A 19,752-nucleotide genomic window follows, 5' to 3' on the forward strand; every position below is an offset into this window, starting at 1 on the left:
ATAGTTGTAAATTGTAATGTAGAAGCTGAGTTCTTGTTTCGTCATGAATTAGGGAGTCACTCTTAGCAAAATTTTAAAAAAAAACACCCACACAGTAAAAACATGTAAAGCTGAAACATGCAATCACACAGAGGGACATCAAAACAAACCTTATTGTAGCATGTGTGCTTTGTGTTCATACGTTCATGATTTAATTCACACCTATGTTTCAGATTTCAGCAGAGCTGGTGAAATGAGTCTGGCCAGCGCGTGCATGGCGTGTTGTCCTTTTAACGATGTGAGACATTGCTACTCTCCAAGCAGAGGAGGGGTTCCGGCAGGTTTTTGACGTGTTTTTTTAGGCGTTTTTGTCGGGCTTTCTACATTGTCATTTTTCTTATCTCTTTAAATGGCAAAATAGAAAGCCCGACAAAAACGCCTAAAAATACGTCAAAAACCTGCCGGAACCCCTCCTCTGCTTGGAGAGTAGGACATGTACATTGCTACATTGTAGGCATGCGCACTCAGTGCTGACGTGCCTCGATCCCTTTCGTCAGGGTCATTTCTCTCGTCATCTCTTGTATCATGCAATACATATTATGTGATTCATAGAAATCACAGTATTAGTCTGGAGCTGGTTTAAGAAGGTGTTGCACGCGATTTTCGCTCTGTGATACGTACGTTTGCCATACCTACTAACAGACGTTTCTCAATATTGGGATGCAAGTTGGCTGTCAACAAAATGTATGTCTGCTTGCCTTTATTTTTATCTCATCTATAAGGAGGAACACATTGTACATGTTTTTTGTGGTGTTTTGCAACAAAGTAAATGCAGCCCTGATAATTCAGGTATCATACCCCACCATCATGTATAGTGTAGCCGTATTTCTAGATACTATTGATGTTATGACTATGTAAAGGTAAGATACAATTAGGATTTGTAACAAAAATAAGGTCTTGTCCTGGGTTTTACTTTCTGTATGCCTTACACATCTCTGCTAGCAACATACAATAAATTTATATTTTTCATGTCCACGGAACATTCAGATTGGGCCGACTCAACAAAGAAAATTATCCGTAATGTATTCTTCATAACAGGTAATCTTTTAGACCTGTGATCATGTCATGGATGTTGAGAAGGCATCAATTTTTAGATACGAGCGTCGTATGTACCAACTGTGTCTTGTTGCTAGGAAACAAAAGCTGCAACAAAAGCAGAAAATGAATGTACATAGCTGTACATTCACCAAGTCAGATACTGACAAGGACCATGCAGCGCCCATTCCGGGCCAAGACGAGTCGTCCATAGACGGGGACAACAACGGGCCTACCGATACGGACGACTACGAACGACCCGTGAATGTTCGCTTTGGTTATAAGGTTCGAGGTACGTCCTGGTCTAGTTGTCATACTACAGTCAGGCCACAAAACTGCAACATGCTTACAAGAATTACTGTTCTTAGTGGCAAATGTGCAATTCGTCTACTCTCCAAGCAGAGCACGGGTTTCGGCTGGTTTTTGACGTGTTTTAGGTGTTTTTGTCGGGCTTTCTACTTTGTATAAAAAAAAAAAAGTAGAAAAACAAAGTAGAAAGCCCGACAAAAACGCCTAAAAACACGTCAAAACACAGCCGAAACCCATGCTCTGCTTGGAGAGTACAATTCTTCGCGCTTTGGCATGCCAAATATGTCACGGTACATGTAATGTTATGTCCTCAGCCGTGTTAGCACACACTTTAGTAGATTAGGCGAGAGGTGAGGTGCACGTGGGCGTCAATCCTAGCCTGGGTGCCATCCGATTACTACCCAGGTTGGCTCCTGCACTCGCTACCCTGAAAAAAAATCAGGGTACTACCGGGCTCCGACACTAAATTTTCAGGGTAGTGAGTGTAGGAGCCCCGGAAGTAATCGGATGGAATCCAGGCTACGTCACTCCACTGTGAAGTGAGGAAACTTTAAGTCGTGTAAAGGGCTTTTCGCAAGGGCACAACATCGGTTTCATGTCGGAGGATAGAACCAGGATCTCTTGTTTCTGACCAAATGCCGTAACTATTACGCCACACAGCATGCTTGATTAATAAACGCTGTATGAGGTTTCTCTTTCTGACTATTGCATATACATTTTCATCGTTGCGTATTTTGTATGAGATATATTTGATACATAATTTTATATCATGTATCAATATCTGTATTGTTATGACGATTATCTGTTGATTATGATGTATCGTTTTTACATTGGAAACGGATCGATCAAGAGTGTGTCTTGCTGGCCCTTTTCTTTTACATTACTTTGTTGTTATAAGGCTGAAATAGATAAAAACAATCCCATTATGGATTCTAGACAAAAGTGCGTTACAATTGACTGCCTGCAGAAATATTTTCCAAAAATACACATTATATACTGAAGAGAGTTTGATGTGACAACGTTACACGTTGGCAAGAAAATGAGTTTTAATGATTAGATTTTGGCCCCCAAGCGGCTTGTTACGGCACTGCAGTGGAACTTCCGGGTTTGATATCTCGTGTTCGGGACATGGTCGTGATTTTTGAGTGGTAGATAGCTCTTGGGGAAGGGCATAAGTGGTATAGGTTTGGGCCTCCTAGTGGCTCTTTTGGAACTGCTGGAGCAGCTTCAGACTTAACTCAAGAGAGGGTTAATGGATGGTCATGATTGTTGGTATGTAGATAGCTTCACTGATGATTTCCATGATATATTACATAAGATACCAGTTATGCGAATCCATATCTTATTTGCATAATCAATGAGGAAAGTTTAGACATCCGCTGCATTTCATGATAGGACTCTCAAACATGTGACATGTGTAACTGAGAAAGAGAGAAATATTGATAGATATCAACTATGTAAATGAAGACCTCATTTGCATAGTCAAGGAGAAAAAGCTACAACTCATGATGGGGCTCACGAACCATCTTCATTTTGATATGTAGATAGCTTGAGTGATGTTTTGTTTAACTAGACAATGATAATGAGGAAATTTCAAAAACCTTCTGCATTCCATGATAGGACCATTCAAATATGTGACATTTGTAACTAAGGAAGAGAACACTGTTGATATATATGTATAGATAGAAAGTATGCAAATGAAGACCAACTTTGTATAATTCATGAGAAACTACTGTAATTCCATACCGGCAAATGACAGCAATTGCATGCTTGTGGCGTTTAGAAGTTAAGCGAATGTGAACATCGTTGAATATAAATTATGCTGATGAGGACATCATTTGCATAATTCATGATACATGCTAGAATATACTTCTGTTATTTGGGTGGAGAAGTTGATCAACTGGTATGATTCATAATCGATAAGAAGTACTCATCATACATCAGTCATCAAGGTCGAAATCATTTGGCGAAGGTATGTGGTCGTGGAAAATCTAGTTTGTCACACGGTTTTTGTTGGTTAAGGCAAAAAGGGAAGAGATATTGGACTATGACAGTGATCTAAATGTTATGATTTAGATCTATATGCATTTTGTATATCACATCATAGAGGTTGCCAGGCAGATATGGACTAAGGGAATGTCTGGTGCAGTTGGCCGACTTCTGTTGGCTTGTGGAGTCCTTGTACTCGTCATCACTGTGATCTGCGTCACCCAGAACCAACCTGGACAGAAGGTAAGAGCAGGAAGACTTCACACATTACCTTCGCCAGGAAGGATATGTTTTAGGTGCCGTTTGTGGTTTATTGGTTGGTTAGTTGGTTGGTTGGTTAGTTAGTTTGTTGTTTGGATGGGCGTTTGTTTGGTTGATTGGCTGGTTGGTTGGTTGGTTGGTTAATTGGTTGGTTGGTTGGTTAGTTTGTTGTTTGGATGGGCGTTTATTTGTTTGTTTGGTTGGTTGGTTGGTTGATTGGCTGGTTGGTTGGTTGGTTGGTTAATTGGTTGGTTGGTTGGTTGGTTGGTTGGTTGGTTGACTGGCTGGCTGGTTGGTTTCTTTGTTTCTATGACCCTTACTTCTTCCCTCATGAAGAAACATTCAAGCAAACAAACAAACAAAAAAATGCTGACTGGATCACCAAATGTTACCTCATCCATCGTAATATTTTCCATGATATCAAGGTTGTTCCTGGATTTCAGGAGAACGAAGATGGCGTGTTGATGGAAGCAAGCATTATTCAGTCAGGCACCAGTACTCCATGGATGATGGAACCCTCCCAGAAGTACAACTCGGTCATCGTTACAAAAGCGGCAGAGTCGATCGCAAACGCCAGCGTGAACGCAGGGACCTTACCGACCACCGTCACTCCTCTGTACATGTCATCCACAGGTCAGCTGTCTTATGACATACCCTAAAGTGTACGTCACTTTTTTTAAAGTGTACGTCACTTTAGGGTATGGCTACATCCTGTGAAAAAAGGTCACATTGAGAGGAAGTAGAGAAATACCTCCCGGCGAGGAGGTTCTTTTTTTAAACATCCATTTGTTATTATTCTAGTCAATCATTCTTACTCAGGAATATAAATCCGTTATTAGCTAACTTAATCATGTCGCAATATTGACAGTCCAATCATTTACTACTTTTATAAACTATGGCACTTTTGCATTAATTATGCAAATTAGGAATAACTTGCATAATTGGTAATTGTTTATGTTCCATCTGTCATAAGCTACATATGTTATGTATTTGAGTCCCATCATGGAAAACACTGCAAATGCAGATTTTTATCGTTTATCATGCAAATTAAGTCACAATTTGCATAATTTGCACTTCATTATGTACAGCTAGCTGTGTCTAAGCTTCCTGCATAAGAGACACGCAGACACACAAAGAGACACACACACAAAGAGACACACACGGGCCTAATGGTTACGGACTGGCTGCACAAACGACCAAGAACAAAAACAAGTCATCAGCAAAAAGTGTATCACAGCCTAACAAAACAATATATCCATTTTTCATGGAGATAATTAAAATTAGAAGTTCCAGCTGTGCACGCACCCTATGCAGCCACATAAAAGTACAAACAGGAATTGTGCATGTCTTGCAAGACAGGAGCCCGAGGACTCTGCCTTAAAGCCAGCTGAAATACAGAAAATAAGTGATAGCAACTTATGTCCCGCTATAGAATCTTAATTTGGGCGAGCTGCATGGTGTCTATATTGTAAAATCTTTTTGTGCTTTTCTTCAACACAGCCATGATTGGGTGCTCTGGACAGACCTGTGTGAACAACTCTGGTCATAATTACACATGTTCTCCTGGATGGACTGGACCAAACTGCCAGCAAGGTGGTCGATTCTTTTATCAGAAGTTCTTATACCCTGTTTAGTCCTGTAAAATATTCTTGTTTGTTTAATCTATCGATACCTTTTTGTCAGTGTAATGTCAATTGACTAAAAACATGGCACTATTAACATTTATCAACACAACATTTGAATGCCGAAGCCGAGTCAGTTTTAACCACACGATTCGTTTATTTGCCACACAGATATCAATGAGTGTGCTGGAAAACCCTGTCAACATGGACGCTGTGTGAACAAAGATGGCGGATACAAATGTATCTGCTTTCCCGGATGGGCTGGACCGAACTGTCAGAAAGGTGAGCACTTTTTGTCAACTTACCGAGTTTTTCTCCAGTTAATTTGAAACACGACATGAATGAGGTCTATGCCTAACGTATAAATGTTGTAACTCATTGTTATCGCCCTCAAGTTTTGCTTTCTTCCTCACACAGACATCAATGAGTGTGCAAAGAAACCATGCCAACATGGACGTTGTGTGAACAAAGATGGTGGATACAAATGCACCTGCTCACCTGGATGGACTGGACAGATCTGCCAGCAAGGTACGTTTCGTCCTTAAACTAGAAATAGTTTCATACTCCTCTGAAGCCGAGACATACTGAGTTATTCCGGGGTTTTTTTTAAATCTTCATCCTCATTTATCTCACAGATGTCGACGAATGTGCAAAGACACCCTGTGAACATGGACGCTGTGTGAACCAAGATGGCGGATACAAATGTATCTGCTTTCCCGGATGGGCTGGACCGAGCTGCCAGAAAGGTGAGCACTTTTTGTCTACTTACCAGTTGATTTCTATCATGAATGAGGCTTATTGCATAGCATGTAAACGTAGTGCCATTGCCAGCAATTTGTTTTCTTTGTGACACAGACATCAATGAGTGTGACGAGAGACCCTGTCAACATGGACGCTGTGTGAACAAAGATGGCGGATACACCTGTACATGTTCTCCTGGATGGACTGGACAGAACTGTCAGCAAGGTAAATGCATGTCGTACTTATAGATTTGTGTTTTATATAGCAGAGACAAACCGTGTGTTCTCGTCTTCTAATCTTCTTCTACATTTGTCTCACAGATATCAACGAATGTACAAAGCAGCCGTGCCAACATGGACGCTGTGTGAATAAAGATGGCGGGTACAAATGCATCTGCTCTCCCGGATGGACTGGACAGAACTGTCAGAAAGGCGAGCACTTTACTTAGACTACTAACCAGTTGATTTCAAACATGGCATAATGACGCTATGCATAGCATGTAAACATCCATCGCCAAGAAGTTTTGCTTTCTTACTCACACAGACATCAGCGATTGTACCAAGAAACCCTGCCAACATGGACGCTGTGTGAACAAAGATGGCGGATACAAGTGCACCTGCTCACCTGGATGGACTGGACAGAACTGTCGGCAGGGTTAGCAATTCTTTTTTCTCTCATCCGGTACCAAGATCTGTCCCTTAGCTAAGCTAAACTATGTATGTACTAGATTTGTGTGCACAGCATCTGCACGTTGTGTCTCACAATGAGAATACTTAGTAATTCTTTAGAAATAGAATCGACTGGACAGAACTGTCAGCAATTAAGTATCATCGCCAATCGTCTTGTTTTCTTTATCACACAGACATCAATGAGTGTGCCAGGAAACCATGCCAACATGGACGCTGTGAGAACAAAGATGGCGGATACAAATGTATCTGCTCACCCGGATGGACTGGGCAGAACTGTCAGCAAGGTGAACACCTTTTGTCTACTTTCCAGTTAATTAAAAAAAAGTATGGAGAAGGCTTATGTATAGTTTGTAAACATTGTAATTCAGTGCCATCGCCCTCAACCGGTAATGCCCCATTTGAAAATCAAGACAGAGTGTAGTGATAACTCTCTTTGAGTTCCATCAACCAGGAGATTGCCAGGTGGGAGATGGACCATCTTACAAAAGAACAGTTCCTGTGACTCTCATGAATGCATGTCGTTCTTAGAAAGAAATAGATTTGTCGTCTTCCTTTGTAGCAGAGACATATCATTTGTTCCCGTTTTAATATCGTCTTCCACATTTGTCTCACAGATGTCGACGAGTGTACAAAGCAGCCCTGTCAACATGGACGCTGTGTGAACCAAGATGGTGGCTACAAATGCACCTGCTCACCTGGATGGACTGGACAGAACTGTCAGCAAGGTCAGCACTTTTTTTCAACTAACCATTGGCAAGTGTTTCTACAGTTAATTTGAAATACGGCATGGGTAAGGTCTATGCATGGCATATAAACGCTGTAATTCACTGTTTTAATCAGATTTGTTTTCTTTTTCACACAGACATCAATGAGTGTGCTGGAAACACATGCCAACATGGACGCTGTGTGAACAAAGATGGCGGATACGCCTGTATCTGCTCACCTGGATGGACTGGACAGAACTGTCAGCAAGGTGAGCACTTTTTGTCCAGCCAGTTGATTTAAAATATGATATGCAGAAGGCTTATGCATAGCATGTGGAGATTGTGATTCAGTATCATCGCCCTCAAGTTTTGTTTTCTTTCTCACACAGACATCAATGAGTGTGCAAAGAAACCCTGTCAACATGGACGCTGTGTGAACAAAGATGGCGGATACACCTGTGTCTGCTCTCCCGGATGGACTGGACAGAACTGTCAACAAGGTGAATGCATGTCGTACTTAGACTAGAAATACATTTTGTTTTCCTCTGTAGTAAATAATGAGATACTGGGTGTTCCCGTCTTCTAATTTTTTTCCACATTTGTCTCACAGACATCGGCGAGTGTACAAAGCAGCCGTGTAAACATGGACGCTGTGAGAACAAAGATGGCGGCTACAAATGTACCTGCTCACCTGGATGGACTGGACAGAACTGTCAGCAAGGTGAGCACTTTTTGTCAACTTACCAAGTTTTTCTCCAGTTAATTTGAAACATGGCATGATTAGCATATAAACGCTGTAATTCACTGTTTTAATCAGATTTGTTTTATTTTTCACACAGACATCAATGAGTGTGCTGGAAAAACATGCCAACATGGACGCTGTGTGAACAAAGATGGCGGCTACACCTGTACATGCTCTCCTGGATGGACTGGACAGAAATGTCATCAAGGTCAGCACTTTTTGTCTAGTTTCCAGTTGATTTGAAATATGGTATGAATAAGGCTTATGCATAGCATGTAAACATTGTTATTCAATGTCATCACCCTGAAGTTTTGCTCTCTTTCTCACACAGACATCAATGAGTGTGACGAGAGACCCTGTCAACATGGACGCTGTGTGAACAAAGATGGTGGATACACCTGTACGTGCTCTCCTGGGTGGACTGGACAAAACTGTCAGCAAGGTGAATGCATGTCGTACTTAGACTAGAAAAACATTTTGTTTTCCTCTGTAGTAAATAATGAGATACTGGGTGTTCCCGTCTTCTAATTTTTTTTCCAAATTTGTCTCACAGACATCGACGAATGTACAAAGCAGCCGTGTAAACATGGGCGCTGTGAGAACAAAGATGGCGGCTACAAATGTACCTGCTCACCTGGATGGACTGGGCAGAACTGTCAGCAAGGTGAGCACTTTTTGTCAACTTACCAAGTTTTTCTCCAGTTAATTTGAAACATGACATGACTAGAATATAAACGCTCTAATTCACTGTTTTAATCAGATTTGTTTTATTTTTCACACAGACATCAATGAGTGTGCTGGAAAAACATGCCAACATGGACGCTGTGTGAACAAAGATGGCGGCTACACCTGTACATGCTCTCCTGGATGGACTGGACAGAAATGTCATCAAGGTCAGCACTTTTTGTCTAGTTTCCAGTTGATTTGAAATATGGTATGAATAAGGCTTATGCATAGCATGTAAACATTGTTATTCAATGTCATCACCCTGAAGTTTTGCTCTCTTTCTCACACAGACATCAATGAGTGTGACGAGAGACCCTGTCAACATGGACGCTGTGTGAACAAAGATGGTGGATACACCTGTACGTGCTCTCCTGGGTGGACTGGACAAAACTGTCAGCAAGGTGAATATATGTCGTACTTAGACACCTATTCGTAATCAAGACAGACATACTGGGTTTTTCTGTTTTCTCATTTCCTTCCACATTTGTCTCACAAATATCGACGAGTCTTCAGAATGGACTGGACAGAACTGTCACTGTGTTGCATTCTATATTTATAAAACGTAACAATGGAACGCAATCACCATACGGTAGCACGTGAGTTACCACACTCTGTCAGTCCCAGCCAGCTCGTGTGCCCTACATGACAAGCTGAGCATCATTACCCCACGTCTGTCGCCATAAACGTCCCAAACTGTCCTCAGCTCTCATCCCAAACTTGGTTATATTCCACTTGAAAATCGTTACAGCGTGAACCAATAGCTCTCTTTTTAAATTCCATCAACCAGGGGATTGTCAGGTGGGAGCTGGATCATCCTACCGAGGAGCAGTCTCTGTGACCAGAACAGGCAAGACGTGTCAACGCTGGGACAGTCAGACACCCCATGACCACACCAGGACACCTGCTAAGTACCCGTCATCCGGACTGGAGCAGAACTACTGCCGGAATCCGGACGGTGAATCCGCAGTTTGGTGCTACACCACGGATCCCAGCAAGAGATGGGAGCATTGTGACGTACCAGTCTGTGGTAAGGTCTGATTATGAAATCTTTATTGACACAACAAAAGTACAGGGTCTTTAAACCTAGTTCTGTTTTTTGATGTACCCTCATCTGAATCTACTGTCGAATCTGACATTGACACTTCAATGTTTTCATGCACATCAAACAATAACCTTGGATACCATAAATTTTCTAGTGGGACATAACCATGTTGCGATGGGAGGGGGTAAGAAAAGATTACGATGCTTAGCTTGCCATGTGTATGGGAAGGACTGGCTATGGTGTTCGTACTGTATGGTACATAAACGTTACGTTGTTTCGATATATTATCACATAGTTTATCGTAACGAAATAACGTTACGTCCCTGCAATCTAACACCTGTTACTGCTCATCCGGATGGGATGGACAACAGATCTGTCAACAAGGTGAATACGCCTCGACAGACTGGTAATAGATGTGTATTTTTTGTATCTGTATGAGCAACATACTGAGTGTTTCTCTTTTTTAAATTTCTTCCACACTTGTCTCGCAGGTATCGACGAGCGTAAAAGGAAGCCGTACCAACATGGACGCTTGCTGGACAAAGATGGTGGGTACACCTGTATCTAGCCTCCCGGATGCACTGGACAGAACTGTCGGCATTGCGAGCCACGGTTATTTTCTCTTGGTCACATATGTGTGCAATATTACAAGGTCTTTCTTCTTTTTGGGGGGTGGGGGTTCGAGGGTTACTTTTAGATTTAGAGTTGAATATCAAAATTTGTTAAGTTTACCAATCTTTACAGATTTCCTTTAAATCTTGAGTCCGACAGTCGGAGGTACTCGGGCACCACAAACAGACTAGAATCCTTATAAGACTGCAGGCGAGAGAACTGTTACCACGGCTAGATTGGACTATAGATCATTCCAAGAACATGGTGGTCTGTAGAAGCGTCACCCAGAGGCAGCTACATGTAATTGTAATGTACCACTTTATGATTGATCCTTACAGGCCAATGTCGCCCTGGGTGGAGCGAATACCGCAACCAGTGCTACAAGCTGATGAAAGACAAAGTCAGCTGGACTACAGCAAACGCAAAGTGCGAGCGTCTTCGCGCAAACCTGGCATCTGTCAAGGACCAAGGAGAGAACAACTTCATCAAGGGTCTAATCGTTGGTGGTAGGTAATAAACAGCTTTGTTGCCAGTGCTGAAGGGTGTTCATAGCTCCAAGTTTCTAAGGTTTTATCTTGACATAAAGACTACACGTGACTCATTTTGTTTCAGTAAACAACGCATATTTCGCTTTTGTTAACTCTCTCTCTCCTGAACAAGAAATGCAGACTGTTTCTTTTGCCAGCCTGATTTACACTCATTTCAACGGCAACTAGAATAAATACGATCTCGCGTTTTTGCTTTGGTACACCATTCGAAACACATGTAATCATTTTTACATTAATTAAGAACGGTATGAAAATGGATCGTGAGCAACGGATAAAGACTACTTAACAGTATTCATCTGTAAAGAAAGCTGACAGATTCAGTAAAGTTGTAGATTCATAACAGTCGCAGTAAATTCTTGTGAGAAAGCTGCACCGAAATAATCCCACACAAGATGTTATGTTGGCTGATAATACGACTTTATGATGTGTCCCACGACTTACGAGAAATTGTAGATATCAAAATTGCTCACTAGACACAACAATCCTATAGCAAAAAGATCACTGTCAAATCAAACTCCATTGCAAGTAAACCTGGACATGACTGATAATCACGTTACCATCTGATTGCAGCCCCTAAAGGCCGTGTCGCGTATGTCTGGCTCGGACTGTACAAAGTCGGAAAAAAGTGGAAGTGGACGGATGGATCACGGGCCAGCTACACTAACTGGGCTCCCCATGAACCAAACGACAGCTGGTTGTTCGGTGGAGAGAATTGTGGCGGCGTGTACTCTGAGGTCAGTGTCAGTGGTCATTCATGGAATACTATAAATGCATCCTCCCAGCAGGCCCGATATGGTCGGTTCATTACCTCCCATAGCGGCCCTGCAATTTCCAGCCTGTGAACTCGCTTCGATCTGGCGACGTCACAGACAAAACAGCTTCAGCCAATCAGAGGGTTTGCTAAAGCTCAAACTCGAGCAAAAGCGAAAAGGACGCTGTGAAGCTATCAACCAATCAGGTTTCGTCTTACATCGCTAATTTGGGTTCAGAGTAAAAATAATGTTTTTTGTACCAAATAAGGCTGGCTCATTAATTATTCATGAGCAACTGTCAATAACGTCGCCAGAAACGAGTTCACAGGCTGGAAATTGCAGGGCCGCTATGGGAGGTAATGAACCGACCATATCGGGCCTGCTGGGAGGATGTATGAATCTAAATTCCGTCAGTTTTTTTAGACTGGAAAATTACAATAAGGTTTCTTAGGCAACGGTGATTATTTTGTAGTTAAAGTTTAAAGTTAACCAGGAATGGCTCTTTAAACGGTACATTGAATACCATCGCAATGCTTTACACATTTAATGTTAAAGTATCGAATACTACGTACGTGTATCAGATGATGTATTGGTATAAGAAGACCCTTTTACTCGGGATAAAGTAACAGTTGCCAGCAGCATGCTACCAAAAATATGTTAATCGGTCAGTTTGTAGAAAACACGCTGTATTGAAGTTGGCTTTTCTCTTGCTTTTCTTACGCAAAAAATATCAATCAAAATCCAGACCTTCTCTGGTCTTTAGAATGTTCAAATGTTTATTAATAAAAAGAGGGAAGCTAATGAATATCCAAGTTAGTGGTAGAAAACTGCACAAGGATGACTGACTTTTTTTGTGTGTTTGACTATGTTACAGACCGGAAAGAAATGGGCTGTCCGCTGGTACAGCGAGCGGGGACAGTGGAACGACAATAACTGCAGCTGGAAATACCCTTACGTCTGCGAGCGTCCAAAATAAGGACAGTTCCGTCAAAGCAGGCAAAGAAGATCCAACAAAAACAGTGAAGACAGAATCGGATATAATCAAGGGAAGCCATTCTTGAGCCAGTCAGGGTGCCTCTTTCACGGGTGAACTGAACCCTGAGATGATGATGATTCTGTAGACCTTCTGTGTAACAAAATGAAAACCTAGGATTCTGAATTCCATAACTGGGACGATAGTGGTTCAGTAATCATTTTATTGGTGCACTGTAGGGAGCATGAGCGCATCATCAGTAGATGTCACAAAGCACCGGTGGGTTAACTCAGTTTGAGACATAGCACATATGTCAAATTAACAATGAACTATCATTCTAGCGCAAAAGTGCGCATCAAATAAGTTTTTGTAGAGTTAAGCTGAATTCTATATCTATCAAAGGAATCCGCCTTTGTAAATTTGTGAAAATTACTAGTAACTTGTATGTGTTGGACAAGTTCATACAAACTTCTAATGATGCACGGCTGTACAAAGAGCCAATGGCATGCATAGACTGGTATAACGATGTTCATGCAGAACCTTAGCTGCTTTATAATATTTCTGTGCATATCTTACTGATATAAGTATTCATCATTTTTGGTTATATATGCTATTACATCCATCCTTGTTTCATTACCTGAAGTACAAATTATATTTTGATGTGTATACTTTTGCATTGATCTCTGACCCGTCTCGCTCTGATTTGGATTTCACATTCTTTTTCTGTTGATCCAAAGGAACATATTGTTACCTATCACTGTTGTAATATTTGTATCATTTTATTTTGGTCGACTCCAGGAAGGGCAGTGAACATCATATCCTTAATGGAGAGATGAAGAAAACTAAACCAACCCAAATAATATCATGGCATATCATAACAAATAACATTTTGAAGTACAAGTAATGATAACTAGCATCTTGAACTCTTGACAGTAACATCGTAGTGCAAATAAAAGAAGAGTGCAATGAAGAAAGACAATATTGTGTATTCTCTGTGCTGGATGTGACTTGTGAGAGTGGGAAGGTGCTATAGATGGGAAACAGGCTGTCAGTGACGTTTCACCTGCAGTGAGCATTTCTTGAGTGCAATTTGGCACTCCCAGACCTATGGCCATAACTATTGCTGTCAATAAGCAAAAGAGCCACATCATTGTGACCTATCTCCGTGAGTACAGGGGTGAAGTGAAGGCCTTCAGGCCAGACGGTTCGCCTGTGACCAAGTTGGGAGAACAACAGATCTAGAAATATAGCCATGGTGTACCCAGGGTCTGTCACGGTGGTCAGGGAGGGGAACATCTTTGTTTCAGACTCTGGTAACGTTACATGGTAAGGACCACGTCTACATCTTTAACGGACAGGGACAATATGCCAATCACCTTACAGGGCATCTGCACTGACCATTCGGACAACATCGTCGTGACGGGTGTTGGAAACGTCGCAACGGTTTTCACCTAGGGAGTCACACTGAGCAAAATTCAAACAAGTGCTTCTGAAAAAAGCTGCCATTTTCGCGTCAATGAAGATTATTTATAGATGGTTAGTTGAGGAGTATGTTATAATGGGATGTGATGTACATCCGTAGCATTTCGCTACAAGTCGGGGTACATACGCTACAAGTCGGGGTACATACGCTACAAGTCGGGGTACATACGCTACAAGTCGGGGTACATACGCTACAAGTCGGGGTACATACGCTACAAGTCGGGGTACATACGCTACAAGTCGGGGTACATACGCTACAAGTCGGGGTACATACGCTACAAGTCGGGGTACATACACTACAGGTCAGGGTACATACGATACAGGTCGCGATCGGGGTACATACGCTACAAGTCGGGGTACATACAATACAAGTCGGGGTACATACGCTACAAGTCGGGGTACATACGCTACATGTCGGGGTACATACGCTACAAGTCAGGGTACATACGCTACAAGTCGAGGTACATACACTGTAATTCGGGTTTAATGATGGGTACGCCGGACCTTTAAAACTACTTTGGCTCCTTTGAAAGGACCATTCAAACGCTACAAGTCGGGGTACATACGCTACAATTCGGGGTACATACGCTACAAGTCGGGGTACATACGCTACAAGTCGGGGTACACACCAAATTAGAAAACCTGCTCATTCATGTGGGTTTTTTTTGCTTAGTTTTTGAAATATGATATCACAAGACTCGACATAGCACCAGTAGTCTGTATTAAGATCCTTCAAACGTTCCTACATTCTTGTGCTTACAATGTACAAATTGAGTTCTTGTCTCGTCATGAAGTAGGGATTCACACTGACCAAATGAAGAAAAAAACGCCCACACAGTAAAAAACATCTAAAGCTGGAACATGCAATCATAAAGAAGAACATCAAAGCAAATATTGCTTTGTGTTCATGCGTTCATAATTTAATTCACACTTATGTTTCAGATTTCAGCAGAGCCGATGAAATGAGTCTGGCAAGTGACATGGCGTCCTTGCTTGTAAAGATGTGAGACATTGCTACAATGTAGGCATGCGCGCTTGTTGACGTGCCTTGATCTCTCTCGTCAGGATTCCCGCTTCTATTACGCAATACGTATCATGTGATACACACAAGTCTAGTTTAAGAAGGATTTACATGCGATTTTCGTTCTGTGCTACGTACGTTCGCCAATCCTACTGATAGCCGCGTCTCAACATTCTGATGCATGGTGGCTGTCAACAAACTAAGGTATTTCTACCTGCCTTTGTTTTTATTTCATTCATAAGGGGAATCAGTTTCTCTTGTCTTCCTATGTCTTGCAACAAAGGTAAAAAAAGAAAGTTAAAGGCGGACATCGACTCTAAAAATCGGACAAACAGATTACGAAGACTCTGGCTGTTCAGATATCATTCCCGGATAGTTTAGCCACATCCCTAGATACTACACTAGGCACAGAAAGTTTGGAAACTTTACTTTGGTTGATCATATTTCCGTTGTTTCTGTATCAATTTCAATGCATTATATATCGGCGGAAAGCTTGTGTAATTTCCTTTCCTATGATACCCAACTCATTATAATTGCAATCTCATGGAGCGAGAACCAGGCCTGCTTATGCGAGTGCCCAAATTTCCCTGCTCGTGTTAAATACTCAGCTCAGCGCCAAACCCGTCCGTGGTGTCGTCCGCATTGTGAATGGAAGGTGTGTGGAGGAATGTTATGTTTACAGCTACAGATAAGAGTGGATTTATTTCGACTGTTGGATGGGTAAATGAAAGTGTTTGGGTAGCGAGGAGAACCCTATGCTGACTGTTGCACAGATAGACTGACAGTGTTTTTGGAGTCAACGTCATGGTGTGGGGCAACTGCGAGAGGAAAAGCCTCATAGAAGAGGCTGTATTTACAGAACAGAAAGTACAGTGACTTTCGTAGGGTCGACTGAAAACTACAAAATACAAATACAAAATAAGTCTTTATATTCTGCTTACTAAACAAAATAGCCAAATACGGTCGACTGCAAACTACAAAATAGAAATACAAAATAAGTCCTAAGTTCCTACTTGCTAATCAAAATAGACACATACATGAATCTGCAACATCTTGATACAATCAGGTGGGGCTATGTGTATGTAACAACTGTGTCTTGTTGCTAGGGAACAAGGATCGCAACAAGAGCAGAAAAATGAATGTACCTGGCCGTGCATTCACCAAAACAGAGTCAGATACTGACTCTGGTGGTGCTGATTCTGATGACGACCACACCTATCTGGACCTTACGTCGCCAGGCCTTGACAAGGAGGGCAATCCAGCGCCCTTTCCGGGACGAGATGAATCATCCACCGCCGGGGACAACAACGGGCCTACCGATACAGACGTCTACGAACGACCCGTGGAGGTTAGCTTTGGTTACAAGGCTCGAGGTACGTCCAGGTCTAGTTGTTATACAACAGTCAAACCATAAAACTGCAACATGCTTAAAAGAATTACTGTTCACAGTGGCAAATGTGCAGTTCTTCGCACATTGGCACGCCAAATCAGCGTGTGCCCTCATCAGTGATGACAAGGACATCTTTAATCAACATGAAATTTTAGCTGAAGCTGTAAACTTCTATTAAAATATTCTTGTGCTTCTGTATGTGTAGGGATGATGCTTTTGTAAACCTGGCGTTGTCTTTATGAGAATGTTTTTCATGTTTTGCCCAAGGATATTGTACCATCTCTTTGTTTTGTACGGCTGTTGTTTGAACAGTAAGTATTGTAGCCTGCTTTTTGTGTATTTGTAAATTCGTAAAGCTTTCTTTGTTTTGATTCTGTAAATGTTCTCTTATGCTTGTTAATGTTGTTGTGATTAATGATATTTGCGTATTTGTACTGATGTATGTATATATTTGTATATGTTCTGATGTTTGTTTCTATACATTTGTTCTCACAAGTTTTTATGATATAATTGTTCGATGTGATGTTTATGTGAATCGTTTGATTTTTATTTGTACCTGTAAAGTGGTTACATGTATTTTAATTTGAATGTGTGTGTAAAGAGTGAAGTGTTTTACATATCAATATGTTTCATATATACATGTAAATGTTTTCTTTTTGAAATCCATAGAATATGTAAGATATGCAATGAAATTAGACAAGAGGTAAGTGTTAAAGGCATCCAGAGCATTTTATGAGGCTTGAAACTTGAATTAGAAACATCCAATTTCTAGTCATTCCTACACATAATAAGTTTCAATAACACTTTGCCATTACATGTCGACAATAAAGGAGCAAAGATACGATGTCGTTGTGTGATGAGAACTGATAGAAAATCCAAACTCTAATAGCTATATAGACTGATCCTGACTGTCCATCACAATTAGCGGTTCGACCAATGAGAGAGTGACTGCATGTCCGTCAAATATTTGCATTTTTATGTTTTAATTTTGCATTTCTACGTTTTGACGGAGGTGGGCGGGGCTATGGTATCTGTCTATTTACACGAGGCGCGTGTAACTAAAAGATCACCATGTATCTTATTTTAGTGCCGCCTTTGAGCACTTTTGAAAAGAAATCTGCACGCAAATGTGGTAAACAGTGGCATTGAATGTCAATTTCATAAAGATGACAGCAACTAGCATATTTCCACTTTTCAAGCCTCATAAAATGCTCTGGGTGCCTTTAAACTTAAACCACAGGGAAGAAAAACCCTGCACAGAAACCCAGGGAAGACATCCCTGCACAGAAGTCCTAGGGAAGAAACCCTAGCACAGAAAATCTAGGGGGGATGAAACACCCCTGTCAAAGTCCTAGGGAGCACACCCTAGCCAAAAAAGCCAGTGGGAATGGCCCTGTAGATAAATGTAACTAGGGAGCACACCCTACCAAAAAAAAGGCAGTGGGACCCCTGCAACAATATGTAACTGTGTATATCTGTGGAATTTTAAATGTAAATGTACTGTTATGTTATGTTATGTTATGAAAAAAAATGAATGTACCTGGCTGTGCATTTACCAAAACAGAGTCAGATACTGACTCTGGCGGTGCTAATCCTGATGACGACCACACCTATCTGGACCTTACGTCGCCAGGCCTTGACAAGGAGGGCAATCCAGCGCCCTTTCCGGGACGAGATGAATCATCCACCGCCGGGGACAACAACGGGCCGACCGATACAGGAGTCTACGAACGACCCGTGGAGGTTAGCTTTGGTTACAAGGCTCGAGGTACGTCCAGGTCCAGTCATTATACTACAGTCAAACCACAAAACTGCAACATGCTTAAAAGAATTACTGTTCATAGTGGCAAATGTGCAGTTCTTCGCACATTGGCACGCCAAATCAGCGCGTGCCCTCATCAGTAACAGTTCTAGGATACACTTAAGACAACAGATTAGCCCAAGGACAATATCCTTGATTAGCCGAGAGGCCTGGTGGGCGTCACTCCACGTTGTTTGAGGAAGTTTGAGTCGTGTACAGTGCCTCTCGCAAGGGCACATCATCGGGGCATGTCTGAGAATCGAACCAGGACCTCTTGGTTCTGACTAAACGCCGTAACTATTACACCACAGAGCATGCTGAACAAACACTGTCTTAGGTTTATGATAATTATCTTTATATCTATTGTATATACATTTTCATTGTTGTGTATTTCATATCGTTATATTATCATCTATCAATATTTGTATTGTTATGATGAGTTTGTCTAGAATCCAAAGTATCATGTAGATTAGACTATTGGTTTATTTCAAAATCATTGCTTAAGTCAGCCAGAAAATGTGACATTAGACCGTCACTCACTAGTTAAAGACCTACATAGCAAAGATGATATTCAGCCTGATAATGTAGAAAAATATCTATCAGACATAGCCTTAGATAATATACTTACAGATTATGAGAAAAATGATATAGATAAACCAATTACCTTCAAAGAATGTGAGCAAGCTCTGAATGAAATGAAAAATAACAAAGCCATTTTTGGAATTTATCAGGGTCCCTAGTGCATAAATACTTTTTGAGGGTTTCCAAAGCAAAAACAATAGCTCATTCACAAAGAACAGCTTTCCTAAAATTATTACATAAGAAAAATGAATTACATCTTTTGAAGAATTGGAGACCTATAAGCCTTCTAAATTGTGAATACAAAATGATAGCTTTTACCCTAGCTAATAGAGTGAAAAAGGTACTTCCAAAACTTATAAACCAAAGTCAAACAGCATATATCAAAGGAAGCTTCATTGGATAAAATATAAGAATCATAAATTACTATTTTATGCAAAATGTGAAAGAAAGACTTGTGCTTTATCATTCTTAGATTTTGAAAAAGCCTTTGATTCTGTAAATAGAGATTTCATGTACAAAACTCTTCACAAATTTAACTTTGGTCCAGCATTTATAGATTGGATAAAAGTATTGTATACGGATACATGCTGCAATATATTGAATAATGGCTGGATATCAGAACCCATAGAATTAAACCGAGGTATAAGACAGGGTTGCCCATTATCATGTTTGCTGTTTATATTAGTGACAGA

The 19,752-nt window shown here is 41.2% G+C and overlaps 2 protein-coding genes across 2 annotated transcripts; both read left to right on the forward strand.

Moving 5' to 3' along the window:
* The first annotated feature begins 1,104 nt into the window (after nucleotides 1-1,104).
* LOC136437519 (fibropellin-1-like) lies at nucleotides 1,105-10,467 on the forward strand. The gene is made up of 17 exons (XM_066432134.1): nucleotides 1,105-1,366; nucleotides 3,491-3,615; nucleotides 4,077-4,266; nucleotides 5,134-5,226; nucleotides 5,427-5,537; nucleotides 6,111-6,221; nucleotides 6,317-6,427; nucleotides 6,540-6,650; nucleotides 6,859-6,969; nucleotides 7,300-7,410; nucleotides 7,548-7,658; nucleotides 7,779-7,889; nucleotides 8,685-8,795; nucleotides 8,914-9,024; nucleotides 9,148-9,258; nucleotides 9,645-9,884; nucleotides 10,391-10,467. Exons 1-17 carry the CDS (start codon nucleotides 1,105-1,107, stop codon nucleotides 10,465-10,467), a joined length of 2,208 nt encoding a protein of 735 aa, XP_066288231.1.
* Nucleotides 10,104-13,752, forward strand: LOC136436868 (C-type lectin domain family 19 member A-like). Its single transcript, XM_066431247.1, has 4 exons — nucleotides 10,104-10,447; nucleotides 10,850-11,017; nucleotides 11,630-11,793; nucleotides 12,686-13,752. Exons 2-4 carry the CDS (start codon nucleotides 10,900-10,902, stop codon nucleotides 12,785-12,787), a joined length of 384 nt encoding a protein of 127 aa, XP_066287344.1. The 5' UTR covers nucleotides 10,104-10,447; nucleotides 10,850-10,899; the 3' UTR covers nucleotides 12,788-13,752.
* The last annotated feature ends 6,000 nt before the right edge of the window (nucleotides 13,753-19,752 follow it).

The sequence above is a fragment of the Branchiostoma lanceolatum genome, chromosome 6 (assembly GCF_035083965.1).
Source record: "Branchiostoma lanceolatum isolate klBraLanc5 chromosome 6, klBraLanc5.hap2, whole genome shotgun sequence".
NCBI classification, from domain to species: domain Eukaryota; kingdom Metazoa; phylum Chordata; class Leptocardii; order Amphioxiformes; family Branchiostomatidae; genus Branchiostoma; species Branchiostoma lanceolatum.